Source organism: Coregonus clupeaformis, chromosome 8, assembly GCF_020615455.1.
Source record: "Coregonus clupeaformis isolate EN_2021a chromosome 8, ASM2061545v1, whole genome shotgun sequence".
Lineage (NCBI taxonomy): Eukaryota > Metazoa > Chordata > Actinopteri > Salmoniformes > Salmonidae > Coregonus > Coregonus clupeaformis.
The window spans coordinates 34,531,483-34,556,607 of NC_059199.1; the positions used below are offsets into that span (position 1 = coordinate 34,531,483).

At 40.3% G+C, this 25,125-nt stretch overlaps 1 protein-coding gene across 1 annotated transcript; it reads right to left on the reverse strand.

Annotated features, from left to right (window-relative positions):
* Positions 1 to 14,908: 14,908 nt before the first annotated feature.
* LOC123491525 (cell wall integrity and stress response component 1-like) lies at positions 14,909 to 22,774 on the reverse strand. The gene is made up of 8 exons (XM_045222365.1): positions 22,666 to 22,774; positions 21,891 to 22,075; positions 19,383 to 19,456; positions 18,889 to 19,025; positions 18,185 to 18,780; positions 17,938 to 18,087; positions 17,144 to 17,225; positions 14,909 to 15,527 (listed from the first exon to the last, which is right to left on the reverse strand). The coding sequence occupies exons 2-7, from the start codon at positions 22,020 to 22,022 to the stop codon at positions 17,175 to 17,177; spliced, it is 1,140 nt and encodes a 379-aa protein (XP_045078300.1). The 5' UTR covers positions 22,023 to 22,075; positions 22,666 to 22,774; the 3' UTR covers positions 14,909 to 15,527; positions 17,144 to 17,174.
* Between the last annotated feature and the right edge of the window lie 2,351 nt (positions 22,775 to 25,125).

The window sequence follows — 25,125 nt, forward strand, 5'->3', positions numbered from 1 at the left end:
ATTAACAGTATGTTTTGTCAGCGTATCAGCCTCTGAGTACTAGCGTTAGTTTTGTTGTTTTTGCACCTTGTTGACCTGCCTTGTACTTACCTCCGTTTTTTTCTGTCTTCAGTCATTCTCCCGGAACCTTCACCCAACCCCTGCCGTGCCATTATTTAATCTGCCACTTCACCTCCATCTACTCATCTCCGCCACCCTCTCCGTCTCCTGGATTATTCTGCATCTTTTGAATCTGTAAATAAACACTAACCTTCGTTCAACTCACCTTGTCCTGGTCTGCTTTTGGGTTCTGTCTTAGAGAACCGTGGCAGTAGTGTCATACCCAAGAAGACTCTAGGCTGTAATCGCTGCCAAAGGTGCTTCAACAAAGTACTGAGTAAAGGGTCTGAATACTTATTTAATGTGATATTTCAGTTTTGTATTTTTGATAAATGTGAATTTCTTTCAAAAAACATTTTTTTTTCTTTGTCATAATGGAGTATTGTGTGTAGATTGATGGGGGGAATTTAAACAAAAAAAATCTATTTTAGAATAAGGCTGTAAGGTAACAAAATGTGGAAAAAGTTAAGGGGTCTGAATACTTTCTGAATGCACTGTATATATACAGTACCAGTCAAAGGTTTGGACACACCTACTCATTCAAGGATTTTTCTTTATTTTTACTATTTTCTACATTGTAGAAAAATAGTGAAGACATCAAAACTATGAAATAACACATATGGAATCATGTAGTAACCAAAAAAGTGTTAAACAAATCAAAATATATTTTAGATTTTAGATTCTTCAAAGTAGCCACCCTTTGCCTTGAAGACAGCTTTGCACACTCTTGGCATTCGCTCAACCAGCTTCATGAGGAATGCTTTTCCAACAGTCTTGAAGGTAGTTCCCACATATGCTGAGCACATGTTGGCTGCTTTTCCTTCACTCATCCCAAACCATCTCAATTGTGTTGAGGCCGGGTGATTGTGGAGGCCAGGTCATCTGATGCAGCACTCCATCACTCTCCTTCTTGGTCAATTAGCCCTTAAACAGCCTGGAGGTGTGTTTTGGGTCATTGTCCTGTTGAAAAACAAATCATAGTCCAACTAAGCGCAAACCAGATGGGATGGCATATCGCTACCGAATGCTGTGATATCCATGCTGGTTAACAGTGCCTTGAATTCTAAAAAAAATCACTGACAGTGTCACCAGTAAAGCACCCCCACACCATCACACCTCCTCCTCCATGCTTCACGGTGGTAACCACACATGCAGAGATAATCTGTTCACCTACTCTGCGTCTCACAAAGACACAGCGGTTGGAACCAAAAATCTCACATTTGGACTCAGACTAAAGGACAGATTTCCACCGGTCTAATGTCCATTGCTCGTGTTTCTTGGCCCAAGCAAGCCTCTTCTTCTTATTGGTGACCTTTAGTAGTGGTTTCTTTGCAGCAATTTGACCATGAAGGCCTGATTCACGCAGTCTCCTCTGAACAGTTGATGTTGAGATGTGTCTGTTACTTGAACTCTGTGAAGCATTTATTTGGGCTGCAATCTGAGGTGCAGTTAACTCTAATAAACTTGTCTTCTGCAGCAGAGGTAACTCTGGGTCTTCCTTTCCTGTGGCGGTCCACATGAGAGCTAGTTTAATCATAGTGCTTGATGGTTTTTGTGACTGCACTTGAAGACACTTTCAAAGTTCTTGAAATGTTCCGTATTGACTGACCTTCATGTCTTAAAGTAATGATGGACTGTCATTTCTCTTTGCTTATTTGAGCTGTTCTTGCCATAATATGGACTTGTTCTTTTACCAAATAGGGCTATCTTCTGTATACCACCTATACCTTGTCGCAACACAACTGATTGGCTCAAACACATTAAGAAGGAAATCAATTCTACAAATTAACTTTTAACATGGCATAACTGTTAATTGAAATGCATTCCAGGTGACTACCTCATGAAGCTGGTTGAGAGAATGCCAAGAGTGTGCAAAGAGTGTAGAAAATTGTAAAAATAAAGAAAAACCCTTGAATGAGTAGGTGTGTCCAAACTTTTGACTGGTACTGTATATATAGACAGTGCTGCTTGAAAGTATGTATTTTTTCCATGAAATCTTCATTTAATCAGAACTAGTCTTTTTGATCTGACATAACAGTTTTATATTTACCAATACCATATGTTGGTGTAGAGGAAATCACGAGTGTAGTAGAAAAACAAAATAAAAAAGGAATTAGTGCAAGCGCAAAAATAAGTGAACCCCAAGTTGCATTGGTTAAGTGAAGTCGGTTGGTAGAATCAGGTGGGTAAATAATTAGCTACCAAATGAACCAATCAAAGGAGAGATCGTTAGGAAAGAGTTTGGGCAGGACTCATTGATAAATAGAGATAAGAAACCTGGTCAGTTTGGTGTTACCCATCTAGGTGAATGCAAAGCACACCATGCCGAGAGGAAAGGAGATTTCAGAAGATATCAGGACGAGGGTAGTGAGAGCACATCAGTCTGGGGAAGGCTATACAATCATCTCAAAAAGATTTGAGCTCCATCGGTCCACTATGAGGCAAATCATTTACACATGGAGAGCATTTAACATGACAGCAACCCAGCCTAGAAGTGGACGCCCTTCCAAAATATCCCCAAGAGCCACAAGAACAATAATAAATCAGGTAAACGCCAACCCAAACATAACATCTAGAGATTTGCAGACCTCCCTTGTTGCATCTCAGGTAACTGTGCATGCTTCAACAATAAGAAGAACACTGAATCGAAATGCCATTCATGGGAGGGTTGCTAGGAAGAAGCCTCTGCTGTCAAAAAAGAACCAAACTGCCCGTCTTAACTTTGCCAGAGACCACCTGGACAAACCTGAAGGTTTCTGGAAGTCCGTTCTCTGGACCGATGAGTCCAAAATGGACCTTTTTGGTCACAATCAACACCGCTATGTTTGGCGAAAACCCAACACTGCCTACCACCAAAATAACCTTATCCCAACAGTCAAGCATGGTGGTGGGAATGTCAAGATCTAGGGACTGCTTTTCCACCTCTGGACCTGGACGACGCCACATCATTAAGGGAACCATGAATTCTGAGGGATACCAGGAGATTCTTGAACAGAACGTCAGGCCATCAGTCAAGGAGCTAAAGCTGGGCCGAAAATGGGTCTTCCAACAAGACAACGACTCAAAGCATTCAAGCAAATCTACCAAAGAATGGCTCAGGAGAAAGAAGATTTGTGTTTTAGATTGGCCAAGTCAAAGTCCTGCCCTAAATCCAATCAAGATGCTGTGGCAGGACCTGAAGTGGGCAGTTCATGCCAGACACCCCTCAAACCTCACTCAATTGGCTGAGTTTTGTAAGGAGGAGTGGGCAAACATCCCTCAAAACAGATGTCAGAGATTGATTACTGGCTATAGGAGACGTTTGGTCCAAGTTTTCACTGCTAATGGAGGTGCCACAAGCTATTGACTGAAGGGGTTCACATATTTTTACACACATCAAATCTGGGTTTCTGTTAAATAAACCACTTTTGTTAAATAAACAATGAAAATACAGTGGGGAAAAAAAGTATTTAGTCAGCCACCAATTGTGCAAGTTATCCCACTTAAAAAGATGAGAGAGGCCTGTAATTTTCATCATAGGTACACGTCAACTATGACAGACAAAATGAGAAAAAACAATCCAGATAATCACATTGTAGGATTTTTAATGAATTTATTTGCAAATTATGGTGGAAAATAAGTATTTGGTCAATAACAAAAGTTTCTCAATACTTTGTTATATACCCTTTGATGGCAATGACACTGGTCAAATGTTTTCTGTAAGTCTTCACAAGGTTTTCACACACTGTTGCTGGTATTTTGGCCCATTCCTCCATGCAGATCTCCTCTAGAGCAGTGATGTTTTGGGGCTGTCGCTGGGCAACATGGACTTTCAACTCCCTCCAAAGATTTTCTATGGGGTTGAGATCTGGAGACTGGCTAGGCCACTCCAGGACCTTGAAATGCTTCTTACGAAGCCACTCCTTCGTTGCCCGGGCGGTGTGTTTGGGATCATTGTCATGCTGAAAGACCCAGCCACGTTTCATCTTCAATGCCCTTGCTGATGGAAGGAGGTTTTCACTCAAAATCTCACGATACATGGCCCCATTCATTCTTTCCTTTACACGGATCAGTCGTCCTGGTCCCTTTGCAGAAAAACAGCCCCAAAGCATGATGTTTCCACCCCAATGCTTCACAGTAGGTATGGTGTTCTTTGGATGCAACTCAGCATTCTTTGTCCTCCAAACACGACGAGTTGAGTTTTTACTGGTGGTCCTCTGTAGCTCAGCTGGTAGAGCACGGCGCTTGTAACGCCAAGGTAGTGGGTTCGATCCCCGGGACCACCCATACACAAAAAATGTATGCACGCATGACTGTAAGTCGCTTTGGATAAAAGCGTCTGCTAAATGGCATATTATTATTATTATTTATTACCAAAAAGTTCTATTTTGGTTTCATCTGACCATATGACATTCTCCCAATCCTCTTCTGGATCATCCAAATGCACTCTAGCAAACTTCAGACGGGCCTGGACATGTACTGGCTTAAGCAGGGGGACACGTCTGGCACTGCAGGATTTGAGTCCCTGGCGGCGTAGTGTTGTACTGATGGTAGGCTTTGTTACTTTGGTCCCAGCTCTCTGCAGGTCATTCACTAGGTCCCCCCCTGTGGTTCTGGGATTTTTGCTCACCGTTCTTGTGATCATTTTGACCCCACGGGGTGAGATCTTGCATGGAGCCCCAGATCGAGGGAGATTATCAGTGGTCTTGTATGTCTTCCATTTCCTAATAATTGCTCCCACAGTTGATTTCTTCAAACCAAGCTGCTTACCTATTGCAGATTCAGTCTTCCCAGCCTGGTGCAGGTCTACAATTTTGTTTCTGGTGTCCTTTGACAGCTCTTTGGTCTTGGCCATAGTGGAGTTTGGAGTGTGACTGTTTGAGGTTGTGGACAGGTGTCTTTTATACTGATAACAAGTTCAAACAGGTGCCATTAATACAGGTAACGAGTGGAGGACAGAGGAGCCTCTTAAAGAAGAAGTAACAGGTCTGTGAGAGCCAGAAATCTTGCTTGTTTGTAGGTGACCAAATACTTATTTTCCACTATAATTTGCAAATAAATTCATTAAAAATCCTACAATGTGATTTTCTGGATTTTTTTTCCTCAATTTGTCTGTCATAGTTGACGTGTACCTATGATGAAAATTACAGGCCTCTCTCATCTTTTTAAGTGGGAGAACTTGCACAATTGGTGGCTGACTAAATACTTTTTTCCCCCACTGTATATCATATTTTGCAGTCAGCGGCGGTGGAGTTGCCATACCAATCTTCTTGGCCTAACTGCGACACCTGGTGTTGTAGGTGTCCTGGAGGGCAGGCAGTGTGTACCCAATGGTGCGTTCGGCTGAATGTACCACCCTCTGTAGTGCCTTGCGGTCAGCGGCGGGGGAGTTGCCATACCAAGCTGTGATGCAGCCCGACAGTATGCTCTCTATGATGCTCCTGTAGAATCCTGTGAGGGCCCTCGGGGACAGGCTGAATTTCTTCAGCCTCCTGAGGTTAAAGAGTCGCTGTCGTGCCTTCTTCACCATGGTGTCCGTGTGGTTTGACCATTTCAGCTCCTCGGAGATGTGTACGCCGAGGAACTTGATGTTTTTTACCGTCTCCACGGCAAACCCGTTGATGAGGATGGGGGCATGCCCTGCCTGGTTCCACAATCAGATCCTTTGTTTTGCTGACATTGAGGGAGAGGTTGTTTACCTGGCACCACACGGTCAGAGTGCCTACCTCCTCCCTGTAGGCCGTCTCGTCGTGATTGGTAATCAGACCTACTACTGTCGTGTCATCAGCGAACTTGATGATGGAGTTGGAACTGTGTGAGGCCACGCAGTCGTGGGTATAGATCAGTGTGGAGAAGATAATGTTGCCTACCTTCACCACCTGGGGGTGGCCCGTCAGGAAGTCCAGGACCCAGTTTCATAGGGAGGAGTTCAGTCCCAGGGCTGTGAGCTTTGTGGTGAGCTTAGAGGACACTATGGTATTGAAGGCCGAGCTTTAGTCGATGAACAGCATCCTCACATACGCATTCCGCTTGTCCAGCTGGGTGAGGTCAGTTTGTAGTGCAATGGCGATTGCGTCGTCCATGGATCTGTCGGGGCGGTAGGCGAATTGGAGAGGGTCGAGTGTGTCGGGGAGGGAGGAGGTGATGTAGTTTTTGACTAGCCTCTCGAAGCACTTCATGATGATGGAAGTGAGTGCTACGGGTCGGTAGTCATTCAGTTCAGTTACTTTCCCTTTCTTGGGCACTGGGATGACAGTGGACACCTTGAAGCAGGTGGCTATGACGGCCTGAGCTAGAGAGAGAAAATGTCTGAAAACACAACAGCTAGCTGGTCTGCACATGATCTGAGGGAACAACTAGGGATGCTGTCTGGGCCGGCAGCCTTGCGAGGGCTAACACTTTTAAATCACTTACACATAGTCCTCGTTGTCCTCAGGGGCTCTCCTCTGCAGCTCAGAGTCATTTTGCTCGAAGCATAAAAAAAAGGTGTTTAGCTCATCCGGTAGGGCGGCGTTGGTGTCTGCGACATGACTGGCTTTCTTTTTGTAATCCGTGATTGTTAGAAGCCCCCGCTGAATTGCTCCTCCATTAATCCTCCAATTGTTTAACCTTTGATATGTTCTAGACCAGGGGTGTCAAACGTCCGGCCCGCGGGCCGGATCAGGCCCGCAAACGGGTTTAATCCGGCCCGCGAGATGATTAAAAAAAAATAAAAAATGAATTAAAAAAATTGTAAAGTATAAAAATGCGCTGCAATTTTTCAATAAAATAAACTGCTGTTCCAATTGCGTCCATTGGATGGCGCAATAGCAATTGTGTTAAGCAAGCAAACTGTTTATACCGGGGCAGAGCAAGTAGGTCAAGCACGTGCAGCCAATGAGCTACTTTGTTTTGCCCGCGATATTTATTACGGCTTCTACTTTTAACATTATGTGCTTTGGCACCCTCATTGCCCCAATATGTCTCTGTCAAAAAAGAGAAAAGTGGACGCAGAGTGCAGAGTGTTCCAAGAAAAATTGTCATCCTATTTATTCACGGAATTGAATGGGAAAGCTGTATGTTTGGTGTGTTCAGAGCATGTTGCAGTGCTGAAAGAATATAACCTTTGTCGCCACTATGTGAGTCTTCATGCCGACAAATATGACAACTTTCAAGGACAGCGGAGATGAGAGAAGGTGAATGAACTGTTGGCGGGTCTGAAGAAACAGCGGTCTGTGTTTACTCACAGCTGAGACATCAGTGACGCTGCAGTGAAAGCTAGCTACCTCATTGCTAATGAAATCGCAGTGGCTTCAAAACCATTTAGTGAGGGTGAATTTGTAAAAACATGCATGATGAAGGCAGCGGAGATTGTGTGCCCTGAAAAGCGGCAGGCTTTTGCAAATATCAGCCTGACAAGAAACACAGTTGCAGACAGGATTTCCGATCTTTCAGTGGATTTGGACAGCCAGTTGAAGCAAAAAGTAAAGTCATTTATTGCGTTTTCGGTTGCAATTGATGAAAGCACGGACATTACAGATGTTGCACAACTGGCCATTTTCATCCGCGGAGTTGATGACACATTGACCGTCACCGAGGAGTTCGTGGAGTTGGTGCCGATGACAGATACAACGACAGCAGCTGATATTTTTACCGCACTCGTCGGCGCGCTGGACAGGGTCGGAGTGGACTGGTCCCGCGCTGTCAGCCTGGCTACAGATGGTGCTATGATCGGGAAAAAAGCAGGCATTGTGACAAAGTTCAGAGAGAAAGTGCAATCTGCAAATGGAGGATGTGATTTTTTGACTTTTCACTGTATTTTGCACCAGGAGGCTTTGTGTTGCAAGTCATTAAAGATGGATAACGTCATGAAGGTGGTCATCCAAACTGTTAATTTCATCCGATCCAGAAGCCTGAATCACCGTCAGTTTGACAGCCTTCTCAGAGAGAAAGACCACATCTATGGCCTGCCATACCACACTGAGGTAAGATGGTTAAGCCGAGGTGCTGTGCTGAGGCGTTTCTTTGATTTACGAGAAGAAATTGAACAGTTCATGGAAGAAAAGGGCAAACCAGTGTTAGAATTTCATTCCGCAGAATGGATGCAGGACCTTGCATTTATGGTGGATGTTACAGAGCACCTGAATAAATTGAACAAACAGCTGCAAGGGCGCAACAAAGTTGTCACGCAGTATTATGACAGCATACGTTCTTTCAAGTTGAAGCTGTCATTGTGGGAGACGCAACTTGCCGGTGGTGATGCAGCTCACTTCCCCTGTCTGAAAAATGTGTGCGCGACCCAACATGTGGCAGACATGAAGCGGTTCAAAGATAAAATTACGGGACTGTTACGGGAGTTTGAGCAACGCTTTCAGATTTATGTTTATATGTTTTTATGTTGATGTACTATTGTTTTTAATTGATTTTATTTTATTTGTATATTTAACCTATTCTTGACTCTGTGGTTCTTGCACTTGTTTGGGGAACAGGATTTCATTATTTTTATCTACATTTCTGCCTGAGAAATGACACCCTGATATAGTTCTGTGATCTGTGATATACTTCTGTGAATCACTGAGGCATTGTGTGTTTGTGTGTTCTTTGTCCTCAGAACTTTCAAATAACTTGAGGTGTTTTATGATTAATAGTGATGTTGTGCTTTTGGACACTGTCCTCAGGCTCCAGCTTTATGTTTATGTGGTCCTCTGTAGCTCAGCTGGTAGAGCACGGCGCTTGTAACGCCAAGGTAGTGGGTTCGATCCCCGGGACCACCCATACACAAAAAAATAAATAATGTATGCACGCATGACTGTAAGTCGCTTTGGATAAAAGCGTCTGCGAAATGGCATATTATTATTTATATGTTTTTATGTTGATGTGCTATTGCTTTTAATTGCTTTTATTTTATTTGTATATTTAACCTATTCTTGACTCTGTGGTTCTTGCACTTGTTTGGGGAACAGGATTTCATTATTTGTATCTACATTTCTGCCTGAGAAATGACACCCTGATATAGTTCTGTGATCTGTGAAACAGTTCTGTTAATCACTGAGGCATTGTGTGTTTGTGTGTTCTTTGTCCTCAGAACTTTCAAATAACTTGAGGTGTTTTATGATTAATAGTGATGTTGTGCTTTTGGACACTGTCCTCAGGCTCCAGCTTTATGTTTATATGTTTTTATGTTGATGTGCTATTGTTTTTAATTGATTTTATTTTATTTGTATATTTAACCTATTCTTGACTCTGTGGTTCTTGCACTTGTTTGGGGAACAGGATTTCATTATTTTTATCTACATTTCTGCCTGAGAAATGACACCCTGATATAGTTCTGTGATCTGTGAAACAGTTCTGTTAATCACTGAGGCATTGTGTGTTTGTGTTTTCTTTTTCTTTAGAATTTTCAAATAAACTTGATGTGTTTAATGATTAATAGTGATGTTGTGCTTGTACTATTTTGGACACACTGTCCTCAGGCTCCAGCTTTATGTTGTATGTTGATCGTATTAAAACAAAGAAAACAATCTGAAGTTGTTGTTTTTAAGTTATATATACCATGATTTTTCCGGTCCGGCCCACTTGGGAATAGATTTTCCTCCATGTGGCCCCTGAGCTAAAATGAGTTTGACACCCCTGATTTAACCTATTCTTGACTCTGTGGTTCTTGCACTTGTTTGGGGAACAGGATTTCATTATTTTTATCTACATTTCTGCCTGAGAAATGACACCCTGATATAGTTCTGTGATCTGTGAAACAGTTCTGTTAATCACTGAGGCATTGTGTGTTTGTGTGTTCTTTTTCTTTAGAATTTTCAAATAAACTTGATGTGTTTTATGATTAATAGTGATGTTGTGCTTGTACTATTTTGGACACACTGTCCTCAGGCTCCAGCTTTATGTTGTATGTTGATCGTATTAAAACAAAGAAAACAATCTGAAGTTGTTGTTTTTAAGTTATATATACCATGATTTTTCCGGTCTGGCCCACTTGGGAATAGATTTTCCTCCATGTGGCCCCTGAGCTAAAATGAGTTTGACACCCCTGTTCTAGACCATTTTGAGACCTTAAAGGAAAACTCCACCCAAAAACGATATTTTGGTATTTCTTTCAGTAGTCCGTTGTTGGTATAGTCCCAAAATGTTTTGCATGTCAGCACACATGCGTCAATCTAAGTAACATATATACTTTTTTTAAAGATCCAAATCCGTCAGTTGAAGCTAGGTATATTGTATATTTTTGTCACACCCTGATCTGTTTCACCTGTCTTTGTTATTGTCTCCACCCCCCTCCAGGTGTCGCCCATCTTCCCCATTATCCCCAGTGTATTTATCCTGTGTTCTCTGTTTGTCTGTTGCCAGTTCGTTTTGTTTCGTCAAGCCTACCAATGGTTTTCCCCTTGCTCCTGTCTTTCTCAAGTTCCTGTTTTCTAGTTTTCCCGGTTTTGACCATTCTGCCTGCCCTGACCCTGAGCCTGCCTGCCGTTCTGTACCTTGTCACACCACCCTGGATTATTGACCTCTGCCTGCCCTGACCCTGAGACTGCCTGCCGTTCTGTACCTTTTGGACTCTGATCTGGATTACTGACCTCTGCCTGCCCTTGACCTGTCGTTTGCCTGCCCCGTTTTTGTAATAAACTTTTGTTACTTCGACAATGTCTGCATCTGGGTCTTCTCCTGAAACGTGATAATTTTTTGCATGGGCTGCATCTCAATCCACCTCATTCGCCTATGTCGTCCTTCCGCATCTGCACTGGAAGTTGGCCGAGCTACAGCAGTGTTTGTCAGACCATGAGACATCCCGAAAATCGGTCTTCTCACGAAAACTTCTGTAGCGTCCAAATGGTTTGGCCTACAAACGAATGGAAGTATGGAGGTAGTTTTGTGCCATCAAAAATAAGGGGTTAAATATGTATTTTTAAAAAACAAGCTTTTTTATACAGTATCTCCTAGATATAGGACATACACTTCAAAACCTTATTCCTTATGATACATTTTTTTATGAATGTATTATTCAATTCGTATGACCATCTTAAAACAATTCCATATGTTAGCTTACTATTTACAAAGCATAACTGGGGTCACTAGACATGATGGATGTAACGTGAAAGTAAGATAAAAAACTCAAAATATGATGATCACAGACGCAAGTGTTCTTGGATACAGTATCTATAAACATTGACAGGTAACCAAAAAAAGCCAAAACATTCTAAAGACTTCTATTCTCTACAGAATTCAACTTTTGGTTCGGGGAAGCTAGTACCATCTAATCATGGATTGTTAACATGGTAGAGTAAATAATGTAATTATTTCAATTTCCACATCCTGTAATTAATCCCCTTGTATTACACAGTTGTAAGACACTCAAGACTCTAGAATGTGATACAAAGCTGAGCCCATGTTGAGTGTGCATGATGTGTGAATGTGTTTTTGTATACCAAAACAAGGATTTTATGGAAAGGTGCAGGTGTGCGTGTGCATGTGTCTCATTTTCTAAGTGTGGGTATATTCTTATGGTCTCATTGGTATTGTACTTGGCTACACCCTGCATTGTGTACGTGGCCTTTTGGATCCTATGACTCCAATTCTATTTTCGACTCTCCGTTCTCAATGGAGTACCAATTGATCATCATGCAAATTGACCTGATGAAATAATGCCCTTAAACATTCTATCGTCAGGCTATCGTCATTAAGAATAACTGTGTGTGAAACAGTTTGCTGTAGTTGATGTGTCTTATCATTTTGACCAGTGCCATGATAATGAGATATTTAAGATCAATAGAGCATTGCTACAGTGTCCATTGAAAGAATTACATTTAATGTTGCCCACTATTGTAATGCTCTATGCTCGTAGTAACATAGGGAAATGAATGACTGACATTGTCAGCATCAGATGGGTCCAGTAAAAGACTATCTTCCGAAAAAATCATTTGTTTCAACTGAATACACTGAACAAAAACACAACATGTAAAAAAGTGTTGCTCCCATGTTTCATGAGCTGAAATAAAAGATCCCAGAAATGTTTCATACGCACAAAAAGCTTATTTTTCTCAACTTTTGTGCACAAATTTGTTTACATCCCTCTTAGTGATCATTTCTCCTTTGCCAAGATAATCCATCCACCTGACAGGTGTGGCTCATCAAGATTAAACAGCATGATCATTACACAGGTACACCTTATGCTGGGAACAATAAAAGTCCAATCTAAAATGTGTAGTTTTGTCACACAACACAATGCCACAGATGTCTCAAGTTTTGAGGAAGCGTTCAATTGGCATGTTGCCAGAGAATTGAATGTTCATTTCTCTACCGTAAGCCGCCTCCGATGTCGTTTTAGAGAATTTAGCAGTACGTCCAACCGGCCTCAAAACCGCAGACCACGTGTATGGCGCCGTGTGGGTGAGCAATTTGCTGATGTCAATGTTGTGAACAAAGTGCCCCATGGTGGCGTTGGGGTTATATTATGGGCAGGCATAAGCTACGGACAACGAACACAATTGCATTTTATTGATGGCAATTTGCATGTACGAAGATACTGTGACGCGATCCTGAGGCCCATTGTCGTGTACGACAGCGTGTTTCAGTTCCCGACAATATCCAGCAACTTCGCACAGCCATTGAAGAGGAGTGGGACAACATTCCACAGGCCACAATCAACAGCCTGATCAACTCTATGTGAAGGAGATGTGTCATGCTGCATTAGGCAAATGGTGGTCACACCAGATACTGACTGGTTTTCTGATCCATGCCCATACCCTTTTTTTAAAGGTATCTGTAACCAACAAATGCATATCTGTATTCCCTTTCATGTGAAATCCCATGTAGCTCAGTTGGTTTCCCACAGGGGGCCAGTATGAAAAAAAGGATATATATAAACAAAAGGTATGCACTCACTAACTGTAAGTCGCTCTGGATAAGAGTGTCCGCTAAATGACTAAAATGTAAATGTAAATCCATAGATTAGGGCCTAATGAATTGATTTAAAATTGACTGATTTCCTTATATGAACTGTAACTCAGTAAAATCTTTGAAATGGTTGCATGTTGTGTTTATGTTTTGTTAACAGAAACAATGTTATAGAAACAATGTACAGGAATACAATAGTACCCAAAGACAGTCAATGAAAAATAAATCAAATGTATTAAAATAGTATTAAGTTGGCTTGTTAGTTGACTGTCTTTATCTGTCTAACTAACGTATAAAAACTACACATCCAGGTATTTTATATATAATCACATATGACAATTAATGGTATAGAAACGGTTTTACCCAAGCCTCCAAAGTTATAATGACGTTTAGGGTATGGGGAGGAGTAACTGTCGAAAGCTGTGAGCTCCAAAAAAACAGCCCCCCGTGATTGTGGGTGGCCTGTGTGATCCATGGAATGATTAAATCCATTTCTAGTTCCATATGAGTTCCAAACAACACAGTTATGAATAAGGAACGCACATAAAAGTTAGATATTGAAGAATTCACATTGAATGGGCCAAAATAGGCATATCAAGTTTTCTATGTGTGTTCGTTTGCAACATGTTTGGAACAAAAAATGGAATGGAAATATATTCAATGGATTACATGGTTCTGGTTGAGGGTCTTTTGCACCAAAATTATTACGTTTTCTCAAAACCATCTCATTACAATCACACTGGGAGCACGTACGACAGGAAGAGCTCAGCTGAACACACCTGAGTATTTGTGTAAAGCTTAGAGGGATTACGGCCTGAAAGTCTGTTTTATTCTGTAGACTGTTGACATTCCCCATCATGTATTGACCCTGTCCTTTACAACTCATAGTGCACAAACACAATGTGGATTTGGTGTTCATGGTTGTAAAGGAAGATTTTCACAGGCTTATTATATTTATATATATCCTTCTTATTCCGGACATATACATACACCTGTGGTACCAACTGGGTTTGAACCTGGCTTTGAACGTCTGCACTCCAACAGACGGTTAGCCTGCTGAGCTAAAGTCTTACTAAAGCATAATACACATAAATACATATTTGGTTTTCCTATATTTTATTGGAGTTTTTTTCCTTTTTTTGTGCAAGACAAAACATGCCACAATATTTAATAAAGCATTTAATCTTAATTTAATATTTAATAATGATTAAAAAAGCAATATAAAGCACAAGTTTTCAGATCTCAGTCAGGTTTACTCATCATGCGAATATAGTTAATCTATCAAAGTACTTCATCAAACCACCTCCACCTTACAGTGAGATGGATTGAGAGAAATATAATTTTCTTGGAGCATCGTGTCATTCACATATTACTCATATACATTTGAGTCATTTAGCAGACGCTCTTATCCAGAGCGATTTACAGTTAGTTAGTGAGTGCATACATTTTCATTTTCATACTGGCCCCCCGTGGGAAACGAACCCACAACCCTGGTGTTGCAAGCACCATGCTCTACCAACTGAGCTACAGGGGACTACTATACCACACATGCTAAACAACCTGTCTGCTTATGTAATGCTAATTGTATTCGCATTGGGCTCAAATAAATATGAATTTCCCATTTAAAAGGTGTGTCCTTCCTTTAAGGGTGTGGTGTGTAGATTACATGGACAGGTAAGCAGTACTTTGTACCAGCCCACATCCTATATCTGTAAATCAATAATGCCTCAACCAAACGTAATGTAAACCAAAGGACATTTGGGATTGCATGCATTGTGAATGACTTCAGATCAGATGACTTGAAGCATGTACTTATTTCTACATTAAACTACTTTTAAGGTAAAAAAATACCAACTTTTATGTTGGAGTGAACTGTCACTTTAATGAGGACACAATTAAGTATTCTATTAAATTGTACATAACATGATGTGATACAAACTCAATACACAGAAATCCAGGACACTAATGATTTTACTTCTATTTACATGTGTAGTGCTCAACTCCCAAAGCTAACTTAAGATCTGTGCATGTAACTTGAGTTTTTGCTAATCTTCCATTGACATCAATGATCTCTTAGGATTCAGCCCTCCATCTATTTCCATTTTGCAAGATATCACATTATTACTGTAAACTCCCTATTCAAATATCTGAACAATTAAGGAATGCACTCTTTGATTTTCACATACTGTATATTTTTTAACAATAATCTTTAGCATTATACAATTGAACAGTTACACAAGATGCAAAGCAAAACTTGAGATATTTGTACCAATATTTATTAGTACAAATGGAAAGTCAGAATATAACACACTCAAAAAAGACGCTGGTTGTGTTGATAACAGGGTCAAAGATGATGACGTCATATAGAGTAATAAAAATACTAGCAAGGTTGCCCAATATTTATGTGCAAACAAGTGTCATAAATAAAAAAGTATGAAACCATTCATTCCGATCATTTTCATCCTTAACATACTAAATTCCTAACAAACTATAAATATTTACAGAGGCTGTGACTTGGTTTTGCTTGTAGCTCATCTTTATCTGTTCTTGTTCTGCTGACCAGAGTTTACCTGTAAAAATAAATAATGATTATCATTCATATCTATCATATCAGATAGATTATTATTTTATTCATCAAGCATGTTAATATGTTTCAAGGGGGTTTGGCTTGACCAGACCTATTAATAAACATCCTCACCCATAGTATGGAACCAAGGCCCTACTGTTGATTTTCCCAATAATTTAATTGCTTGTTTATGCCAATATTACATATTCTCATTGAACACATTTACTGGTCATTTACACTGAAAATTACAGGTTATTCAAACCACACACACACACACACACACACAAGGTGGACAATCCAGTTTTTTTGCAATTCGTCTAAAATAATGACTCATTTTGATTGAGCCTCATATGGGAACATATCGCCAATGAATGACTCATAATGGGAAGTGGGGAGAGGCAGCATTGTATAGGCTTCTTCCCATACAATATTGAGCCATTACATTTGAGGCTATTATCAATTTGATTCACATGCACTGGGCAGGGCCACTAGAATGCAGGTGTGAGTCAATCTGCCGCCTTTACTACCAAGGTAAGTACAGTGGTATCAATCACCAACAAAACAATGGTGCTGGGTGCCATTCACAGGAAGTATCACTTATAAGCCTTTGTAAGAGAGACATATAGTGGCATTAAGAATGCATAAAATATTGTAGGGCGTTGCTGTGAATGGACAAGCTGGGTACTGATCCAACATAATCTGATATCAAATAGGAAAGACAAACTGTTTTAATTTGACCCCTCTCTGCCCATAGCAGGCCTATTGGATGTCAAGAAAACTAAACTACAGGTTGCGAATTAGATTGAATGTGTTCCATCATTCCATCACTGTGCACGTTGACACTCAACACAATGAAACCATATCTATTTCATTTTTAACCTCAAATATATCTTGGCCATGATCGTGCTGCAAATGATTTGCATAAATTCCTGTAATGTGATTAACTGACTATTTCCTTTAACTCCCTCCACTGTGTATTGTATTTTGAATAGTTTAATGTATTTGTGTGCTCTGCTTGTGTGTAATGTACTGCAATGTAAAAGCCATTGTAGAACAGTATTATGAGGTTGACTTCATTTGTATTAATAACAATAGCAAAGAGCACAGATGAATGCATTTGCTTACGTTATGCTTCTCCCCTGTTATTTGGATTATATGGCTGTGTACTGTGTGGCTTGGTTTAATTTGTTTAAGGTGAAAGGGCTCGCTCTACCCATTTGTCCCTGTGGTAAGCACTTGAGCCCAAAGCTTTCTGGCCCCTCCTCCTTTCTCAGTCCTTTCGATTCTGCTCTTTGTGTTTTGCAAATGTCTTGGAACTTTATTCTTATTGCTATGATGACAACTGGGAAACGTAATAGATTTGGACAATGGGATATGGATACTGTCAACAGGTGGAACCTGCAGACATCATTCGATTCATGTATCCATATGTACCTGAACTTGAATACGCAAAACGTGGCTGTCACAACTATCCTGAGCAATATGTTATTTGTATGTCACAGGTCAATTATATTTTAAGCCGTATTTTAGAGTGACATAACATTCACAACCAATCCAGAACGGTCTTAGATTGTGGGTCTGTTAAAACCACCAATCAGGAGCTGTGTTGGATTTAGATACCTGTTGGTATGTCACCTCCACATCTTCCTGCTCAGGGGTTCACTATGTACATGCCTGTTTTATTCTTCTTTCGTGGGTCATCCTGTTGAGAGATATAACTCAGTATCAGACAGATGCATTCATTTCAGAACTTCCTATTTAAAAACCCCTTCCTCTAATGTCTATTGTCAGATTATCCCATTCTCACTAAACGTATGCAAAAATGGTGTAGGCGAATTTCATGAAATCCATTCAGCATTGTTAGTCCAATTCACTTTTTAACACTTTTCAAATATTTGGATTAAAGTCTTTCACTCTGACTTTTCAGTTTGCAGATGTTGCCTTGACGTGGTTTTGTAGAGGTATGCCTCATTTGTTTTCCCCACTATATGGTTCCTTCCATTTGTGGCTAATACAGATAACCACAGCTTTTGACAACAAGATGCACTTGAGTTGTTACATCCAGACACTAGAGTGCTTTGATAACAAACTTTACTCAGAGATAGCCCCAAAGGAAGACCAAAGGCCAAAAGGAAGGCCTCTGAGATTAAAGAGGAAGCTGGATTGTAGATTATCAAAAGTATTATTGTTTCTATTCCTTTGTTATTGATTATAATAAGTATCATAAAATGTACATAGGGGGCCAGGTCAATGTGATAAAGTTGTATTGTATTGCACTAAATGTAGTATTAGTAATACTAGCAGCTGTAATATTCAAAATTTCCAGAGCCAATGGCAGATAAAGGCTATGTTGAGGTAGACGACTATAAGTGCATTATCAGATGATCAGACTTCATGTTTAGAGGTATTCTTACAATGGTCTCAAAGGTCTTTCCATTGGGTTGCTCCTGTATGGGGGCTTGGGGGCCATGGGAGACATATGCTGGGAAAGAGCCGATGTTGGGGAAGTTCTTTCTTTCATGAGTGTACAGATCTTTTGACCTTTTACAGCACCAACGCACCACCTGTTGAGAGAGTAACATAAAAAAGCTATCAGACAGTGAGGAAAACTATTGCCGTTAAAGTGTCAAATGGACCCAGAATACCATGCAGGTTACTCACCATCATGATGAAGATGATAATGAGGAGTAGCAGGATGACAGCGGCTAACACCAACAGAGCAATGGCCCATCCTGGTACCCAGTCATTGAACCCACCATCATTACCCCCGGAAGCCATGTTGGCAGTTGTGCTAGATTTAGTTGTGGTGCTTGACTGATGCCTGGTGGAAGGCTTCAGGGGACGTTTGGTAAAACCACTTGATGGGGAGGTAGTTGGTCTCTTACTGGTTTTTGCTGGGTCCACCCTCCCAGGTGAAGTACTTGCACCATGACTTGTTGTTGGTAGAAGAGTTGTATTGGTCCTGTTGTTTCCTCCTGAACCATCGGTTATCACTGAAGAAGACGTAGATGTAGGACTGGATGTACTGCGTACACTATCGTTTCTCATTCCACTGCCTGTAGTGGTAGAGAGGGTTACAACGCTAATTTGACCTTCTATGGTTTTGTCAAAAGTAGTTGTAGTTGTAGCCAATGGAGTGGTTGTTGGCTGGTTAGTAGTAGTGGTTGTAGTCATGGAAGTCGTAGATGTTATGGTTGTAGTAGGTGTGGTGGGGATGGTTATGTTTGGAACCACGGCTGGTACTGGTGTTGCTTCAACTGAACAGAGAAAAGGGGAACTCACTCAGGTAAAACAATTTATCAGAGTAATGAATCAATCAATATTACATTATGGAAAAATACAATTGGTATATTTGTATGTCTTACATTCAGTATAATGTGTATTTATCTGGAGGGCAGAAGGTTTGTCTTTGATATTTTCCAGGAACAGAAACTTGACCACCCATTGATTGATAGCCTCTGTGTAGAAAATGATGGTAGCGTTTGCTATCACTGATCCATGTCTGTGAAAGATAAGATTCCGAAAATTAAGAAAGTTAAAGATAATACAGTATAATAACAAATCCAACAACCTTAACCAGGTGGATTGCGGGCATTAAACACGGATTGTAAACCAGAAGATCACATGTTCGGGCCCTGTGTGAGGCACAGCCATTTTCAATGTTTTTATTTTGTTTCAAAGATTGATGTCTGTTTTAAACTCTACCCTAACCCACCAAAACTTAACATTAAGGATCTTGCGTCATTGAAGCTATAGTTTTTACGAGCTTATGTAGTTTAGATGAGTCAAGTCATTCCAAGTCATAATTTGACATTTCTGTCTAAGTCAAGTCCAGGTGACTTAGTCAAGTTTACTGTACCTGAAAGTCATTGTTGCAATGCCCCCATAAACGGATCCTGTTGAGCACGTAGGACACCCGTAGACTTCAGCAAGCTGCAAAATACTACATTAGTCCACCATTTCTATCATTGTCATGAGACCATCACTTTCAGAGATCATTCCTGCTGTGATAATTGCTGTAAGTAAGTAAGCAAGCCTTGGACAAGTAAGCCTTGTCCGAGCCAGAACAGCCTATAGGCCCATGCTGTGGTATAGTTTACATAGTGGTATTGTTTATTCAAGGAATGGTTCTCAATCTTTTTTTAAATATATATATATACACAGTGAGGGAAAAAGGTATTTGATCCCCTGCTGATTTTGTACGTTTGCCCACTGACAAAGACATGATCAGTCTATAATTTTAATGGTAGGTTTATTTGAACAGTGAGAGACAGAATAACAACAAAAAAATCCAGAAAAATGCATGTCAACAATTTTATTAATTGATTTGCATTTTAATGAGGGAAATAAGTATTTGACCCCTCTGCAAAACATGACTTAGTACTTGGTGGCAAAACCCTTGTTGGCAATCACAGAGGTCAGACGTTTCTTGTAGTTGGCCACCAGGTTTGCACACATCTCAGGAGGGATTTTGTTCCACTCCTCTTTGCAGATCTTCTCCAAGTCATTAAGGTTTCGAGGCTGACGTTTGGCAACTCGAACCTTCAGCTCCCTCCACATATTTTCTATGGGATTAAGGTCTGGAGACTGGCTAGGCCACTCCAGGACCTTAATGTGCCTCTTCTTGAGCCACTCCTTTGTTGCCTTGGCCGTGTGTTTTGGGTCATTGTCATGCTGGAATACCCATCCACGACCCATTTTCAATGCCCTGGCTGAGGGAAGGAGGTTCTCACCCAAGATTTGACGGTACATGGCCCCATCCATCGTCCCTTTGATGCGGTGAAGTTGTCCTGTCCCCTTAGCAGAAAAACCCCCCCAAAGCATAATGTTTCCACCTCCATGTTTGACGGTGGGGATGGTGTTCTTGGGGTCATCGGCAGCATTCCTCCTCCAAACACGGCGAGTTGAGTTGATGCCAAAGAGCTCGATTTTGGTCTCATCTGACCCAGTTCTCCTCTGAATCATTCAGATGTTCATTGGCAAACTTCAGACGGGCCTGTATATGTGCTTTTTTGAGCAGGGGGACCTTGTGGGTGCTGCAGGATTTCAGTCCTTCACGGCGTAGTGTGTTACCAATTGTTTTCTTGATGACTATGGTCCCAGCTGCCTTGAGATCATTGACAAGATCCTCCCGTGTAGTTCTGGGCTGATTCCTCACCGTTCACATGATCATTGCAACTCCACCAGGTGAGAACTTGCATGGAGCCCCAGGCCGAGGGAGATTGACAGGTCTTTTGTGTTTCTTCCATTTGCGAATAATCGCACTAACTGTTGTCACCTTCTCACCAAACTGCTTGGCGATGGTCTTGTAGCCCATTCCAGCCTTGTGTAGGTCTACAATCTTGTCCCTGACATCCTTGGAGAGTTTGGAATCTGATTGATTGATTGCTTCTGTGGACAGGTGTCTTTTATACAGGTAACAAGCTGAGATTAGGAGCACTCCCTTTAACAGTGTGCTCCTAATCTCAGCTCGTTACCTGTATAAAAGACACCTGGGAGCCAGAAATCTTTCTGATTGAGAGGGGGTCAAATACTTATTTCCCTCATTAAAATGCAAATCAATTTATAACATTTTTTACATGCGTTTTTCTGGATTTTTTTGTTGTTATTCTGTCTCTCACTGTTCAAATAAACCTACCATTAAAATTATAGACTGATCATTTATTTGTCAGTGGGCAAACGTAGAAAATCAGCAGGGGATCAAATACTTTTTTCCTTCACTGTATATACACACATATACATATCCTTAAAATATATATATATATTCCCCTTTATTACTTTCCAACCCCGCCACCCTTTCCCTACTTGGAGTAAACTAGTGAACAACAATGCTTAGGCCTCTACTTCCAGTTTATACTTACTATCTACATTTTATGGACACAGTCAATTTTACAATAATTATATTTTGTTTGTTTTTTCTCCTGAACTTCTTCTACTCTCAACCTCTCCGATCATTTTCATGATGTCCATCCGGTTTGCTTCTATATGCCATATCTTTCTAACTGTGCTCTTTCACAAAAGCTCCCAACCTACAACCTATATACTTATTATGGACACAGTATGCTTACATTATTAGTTATCTTGTTATTATTTGTTGTTAGTTGTTATTAGTCCCATCCTTCAATTCCATTCAACACCTCCCATCTATCTCCTAACACCATCCATATAGGATTTATATTTGCCATATATATATTTCAACTGTACTGTGATGTCTTACAAAAGTTCTGAACCTTTCTATTCTCATTGTTTCTACAGATTGTGAATTGAAAATAAACATTTTTGCTAAAAGTATTATTATATTATTGATCGATTGACTATGACTTTTCAGATCTATGAAAAGTCATATGACTATGGTTCTCAATCTTACCAATTGGTTGACCTCGTCATACATTTTCTTGTAGTCCTCGGAATTTGGATTCAATAGGGAGTCATTGAAGACCCGATTGGTGATCTCCATGCAGATCTGGTAGGCCATTTTTGCTGTGGGGGTGGTGCTCATACCCGCTGGGGTGACTGAGCGGGGCACTCGAAAGAAGCTGGCAGACAGGGCACCTGTGGGAAGCAAAATATACACCTTACTCAAGTGGATAAATTAAGGCTGTGAGTGTAACATGGACAAACTTTAATCTTGGGAATCAGAGGATATTTGAGGTAGCCTAAAGTGCTTACAGATAGATGTAGGGTCTTAATTTGAGCCATTTTGCTACAGCAGGAAAATTAGCCTGCAGCAACAGGAAATGCGAATTATTATGTTGATTATAATTAATGGACACTTTTTGTAAGGGTTGATACATTTTTCATTAGGGCAAATCAAGTCTGTCATTTTAAAGTGGAAATTACGAACGTTAGAAGCCTTTTTAAATCTTGAATACACTACAAGTTTGCATTTCCTGCTGTGTATGTAACTTATGAATTTTGTATTGTCAATTTGTTGTCTACTGTATTTAAACGTCACTTTAAACATGTACATGATACTGCAACAACATTTCCTTATGGGGACAATAAAGTCAGTAAAGTGCAGGAATATTCTCAGCAGCAAAAGAGATTAAGATCCTACATCTGTAGCACACTTAGAGCTAGCTGTTGGCTGTATAGTTTGAGATAGCCTGACGACTGTTTAATAAAATTGTATTTTTACTTACTTTACCAGTTGTCCGTGCGGTTGGTCCTTTTGTAGGTAGGAATGTGAGACAATATATCCACAGGAAAGTATAATTACATCAACTTTTCAAAGCGCTTGTAGTGCGTTCAGATTTCTTCAACTTTTCAAAGCGCTTGTAGTGCGTTCAGATTTCTATCACCTGAAGCATGCGCAGAACCATGTAAACACGTGCTTGGCAAGTATGCAAACGTCTCGTGCATGTATTTTCATCTTGCTTCAACTGATACGAATCTGAACGCACTACCAGCGCTTTGAAAGGTTGATGTAATTATACTTTCCTGTGGATATATTGTCTCACATTCCTACCTGCAAAAGGACCAACCACACGTACAACCTGTAAAGTAAATTGAAATCTCATTTTATTTAACATTCTGGCTTATAGAGGTCGTGAGAGGAAACGTTCCTCACCCAAATGCTCGTTTATGCCCGACATAGAATTCAATGTGTATCGGATTACTCTTTCCTCATTACTCTTTAGCTTTCAATTACTCTATTCGCATCAGACATCAATTGAAGTACAACATCCCTCTCAAAAGTGTTCGCACTTAGATTGACTTTGCTAATTAGTTGTTGTGGGATGCTCAACTCATGGAGTTCTGTCTGTAGAGAACACTCTTGAGTGATTCCATCACTGCCATTATTATGCAAGCCATTTATGGTTGGGACTAGGATTACAGTATACAAGGACCATTTTCCTTTTAGCTCAAATGAGTCAAACCAAAGTAGATTGAATTGAATATATTTCAAAATAATAGTATTATCAAGTCACAGAATATATGGCATCTTTTCCCACTTAAAATCAGGCAAATACACCTGACTCAACGCCAAGACAATCACCAGTCACATTTTTTGTAGGGGCTGAAACATTTTTTGTTAGGGCAAATCAAGTGTGACATTTTTCAAAATTCAAGCCACAGAAACATTTCTCCTTCCTTTTTCCATAAAGCAACAATAATGTTGTATTTACTTAACTGGATGCATTATCTTACCTGAGATGACAAATATTAAGACGCATTGTGTAATCCTCAAAAGGTTCGTCGAAGGTCGTACCATCTTGATGGGTAAAATCAGACTAGTTAAACGAATTCAACCAAATATATGATACAAATTATTTAACTTCTCAAGTATGGACTTTTCAATGATGAGATGTAGTTTGTCATCTGCAGGGTGAGGTACCAGTCTTTTATCTGGGGAAACCTAACCACATGGGTCTGAGGCTGGGCCGTGATAAAAATTAGTGAGCGGTGAATCACACCTCAACTCTGTTTGCTTCAAACATTTGTTTGACCTGAACACACACTACATTGAATTGGATCTGGAAAAAAATGATATCTATATTTGTCCTGACACTTGTGTGTAAACCATTGGCTGGGCTGCATTCATTTAACAATACAATGGGAATTTGTATTTAACCTTTATTTTATCAGGGAGTCATACTGAGACCAAGGTGTTATTTACAGATGAGCCCTGAATTACATAAATTACAGAGAATACACACATTAAAATACAAAATGCAAGCAGAAACTAAAACATGGTTATAAAAAACAAACACATTCATCAGTAATAATGTCCTAAAATCAGCTTTCTGAATTGCCCTAGAGACACCAGAACATCACATTTAAGAACATTTTGAAGATTGTTCCACAAATAAGGTGCAAGAAAACTAAAAGCTGATTTACCTAACTCAGTAGAGACCAAAGGAATGTCCAGAGTTAGCCATCCCTGAGACCAGGTGTGGTAACTCGTATGTCTAAAATGTAGTAATCATGTTCGGTACAGTGGGACTTTTTGTAAAAGGGCTTTATAAATGAAAACATAGCAATGTATCAACCTACACTCTAAAAATTACATTTGACATTTTAGTCATTTTAGCAGACACTCTTATCCAGAGCGACTTACAGTTAGTGAGTGCATACATTTTTCATACTGGCCCCCCATGGGAAACGAACCCACAACCCTGGCGTTGCAAGCGCCATGCTCTACCAACTGAGCTACAGGGGATTTGAGGACCTAGGGGTTCAACAAGGGTTCTTCTAAGATCCTCAAAGTTCTTCGAAGAACCTTAGGGTTCTTGGCACTGAAAATTGCACCCAAAAGGTTATTCCAAGAACCCCATAGGAGGTGGGGTTCATAGAGGAACCTCCTTAGTTGGTGGGGGTTCTTGCAGGAACCTAACTGCCCAACTGAAACATTTGGATTTTAAATTTGAAAGGACACCTGGTGCAGGCACTTAACTGAAACATTTAAAGATCTCCTCAATTTAAGGTAAGGTTTGTCCCTTGTATGATCTAAATTGATATTGTTTTATGATGATACCATCTATCTTTTCATATTTGTGCAAATCTTTCTAAAACAGAAGAACATTTACACAATTCAATGGATATCAATCAACAAATAGGTAAGAATATGTAGGATATAAGCATATGTTGAAGGCTAGCTG

Coding starts and splice junctions, on each gene's coding strand:
- LOC123491525 (XM_045222365.1), bottom strand. CDS start 22,022: ATGAGCACCACCCCCACAGCAAAAATGGCCTACCAGATCTGCATGGAG. Junction 18,088..18,184: donor TTATCATCTTCATCATGATG/GTGAGTAACCTG, acceptor CTCTCTCAACAG/GTGGTGCGTTGGTGCTGTAA. Junction 17,226..17,937: donor GAAAGACCTTTGAGACCATT/GTAAGAATACCT, acceptor ATCTCTCAACAG/GATGACCCACGAAAGAAGAA.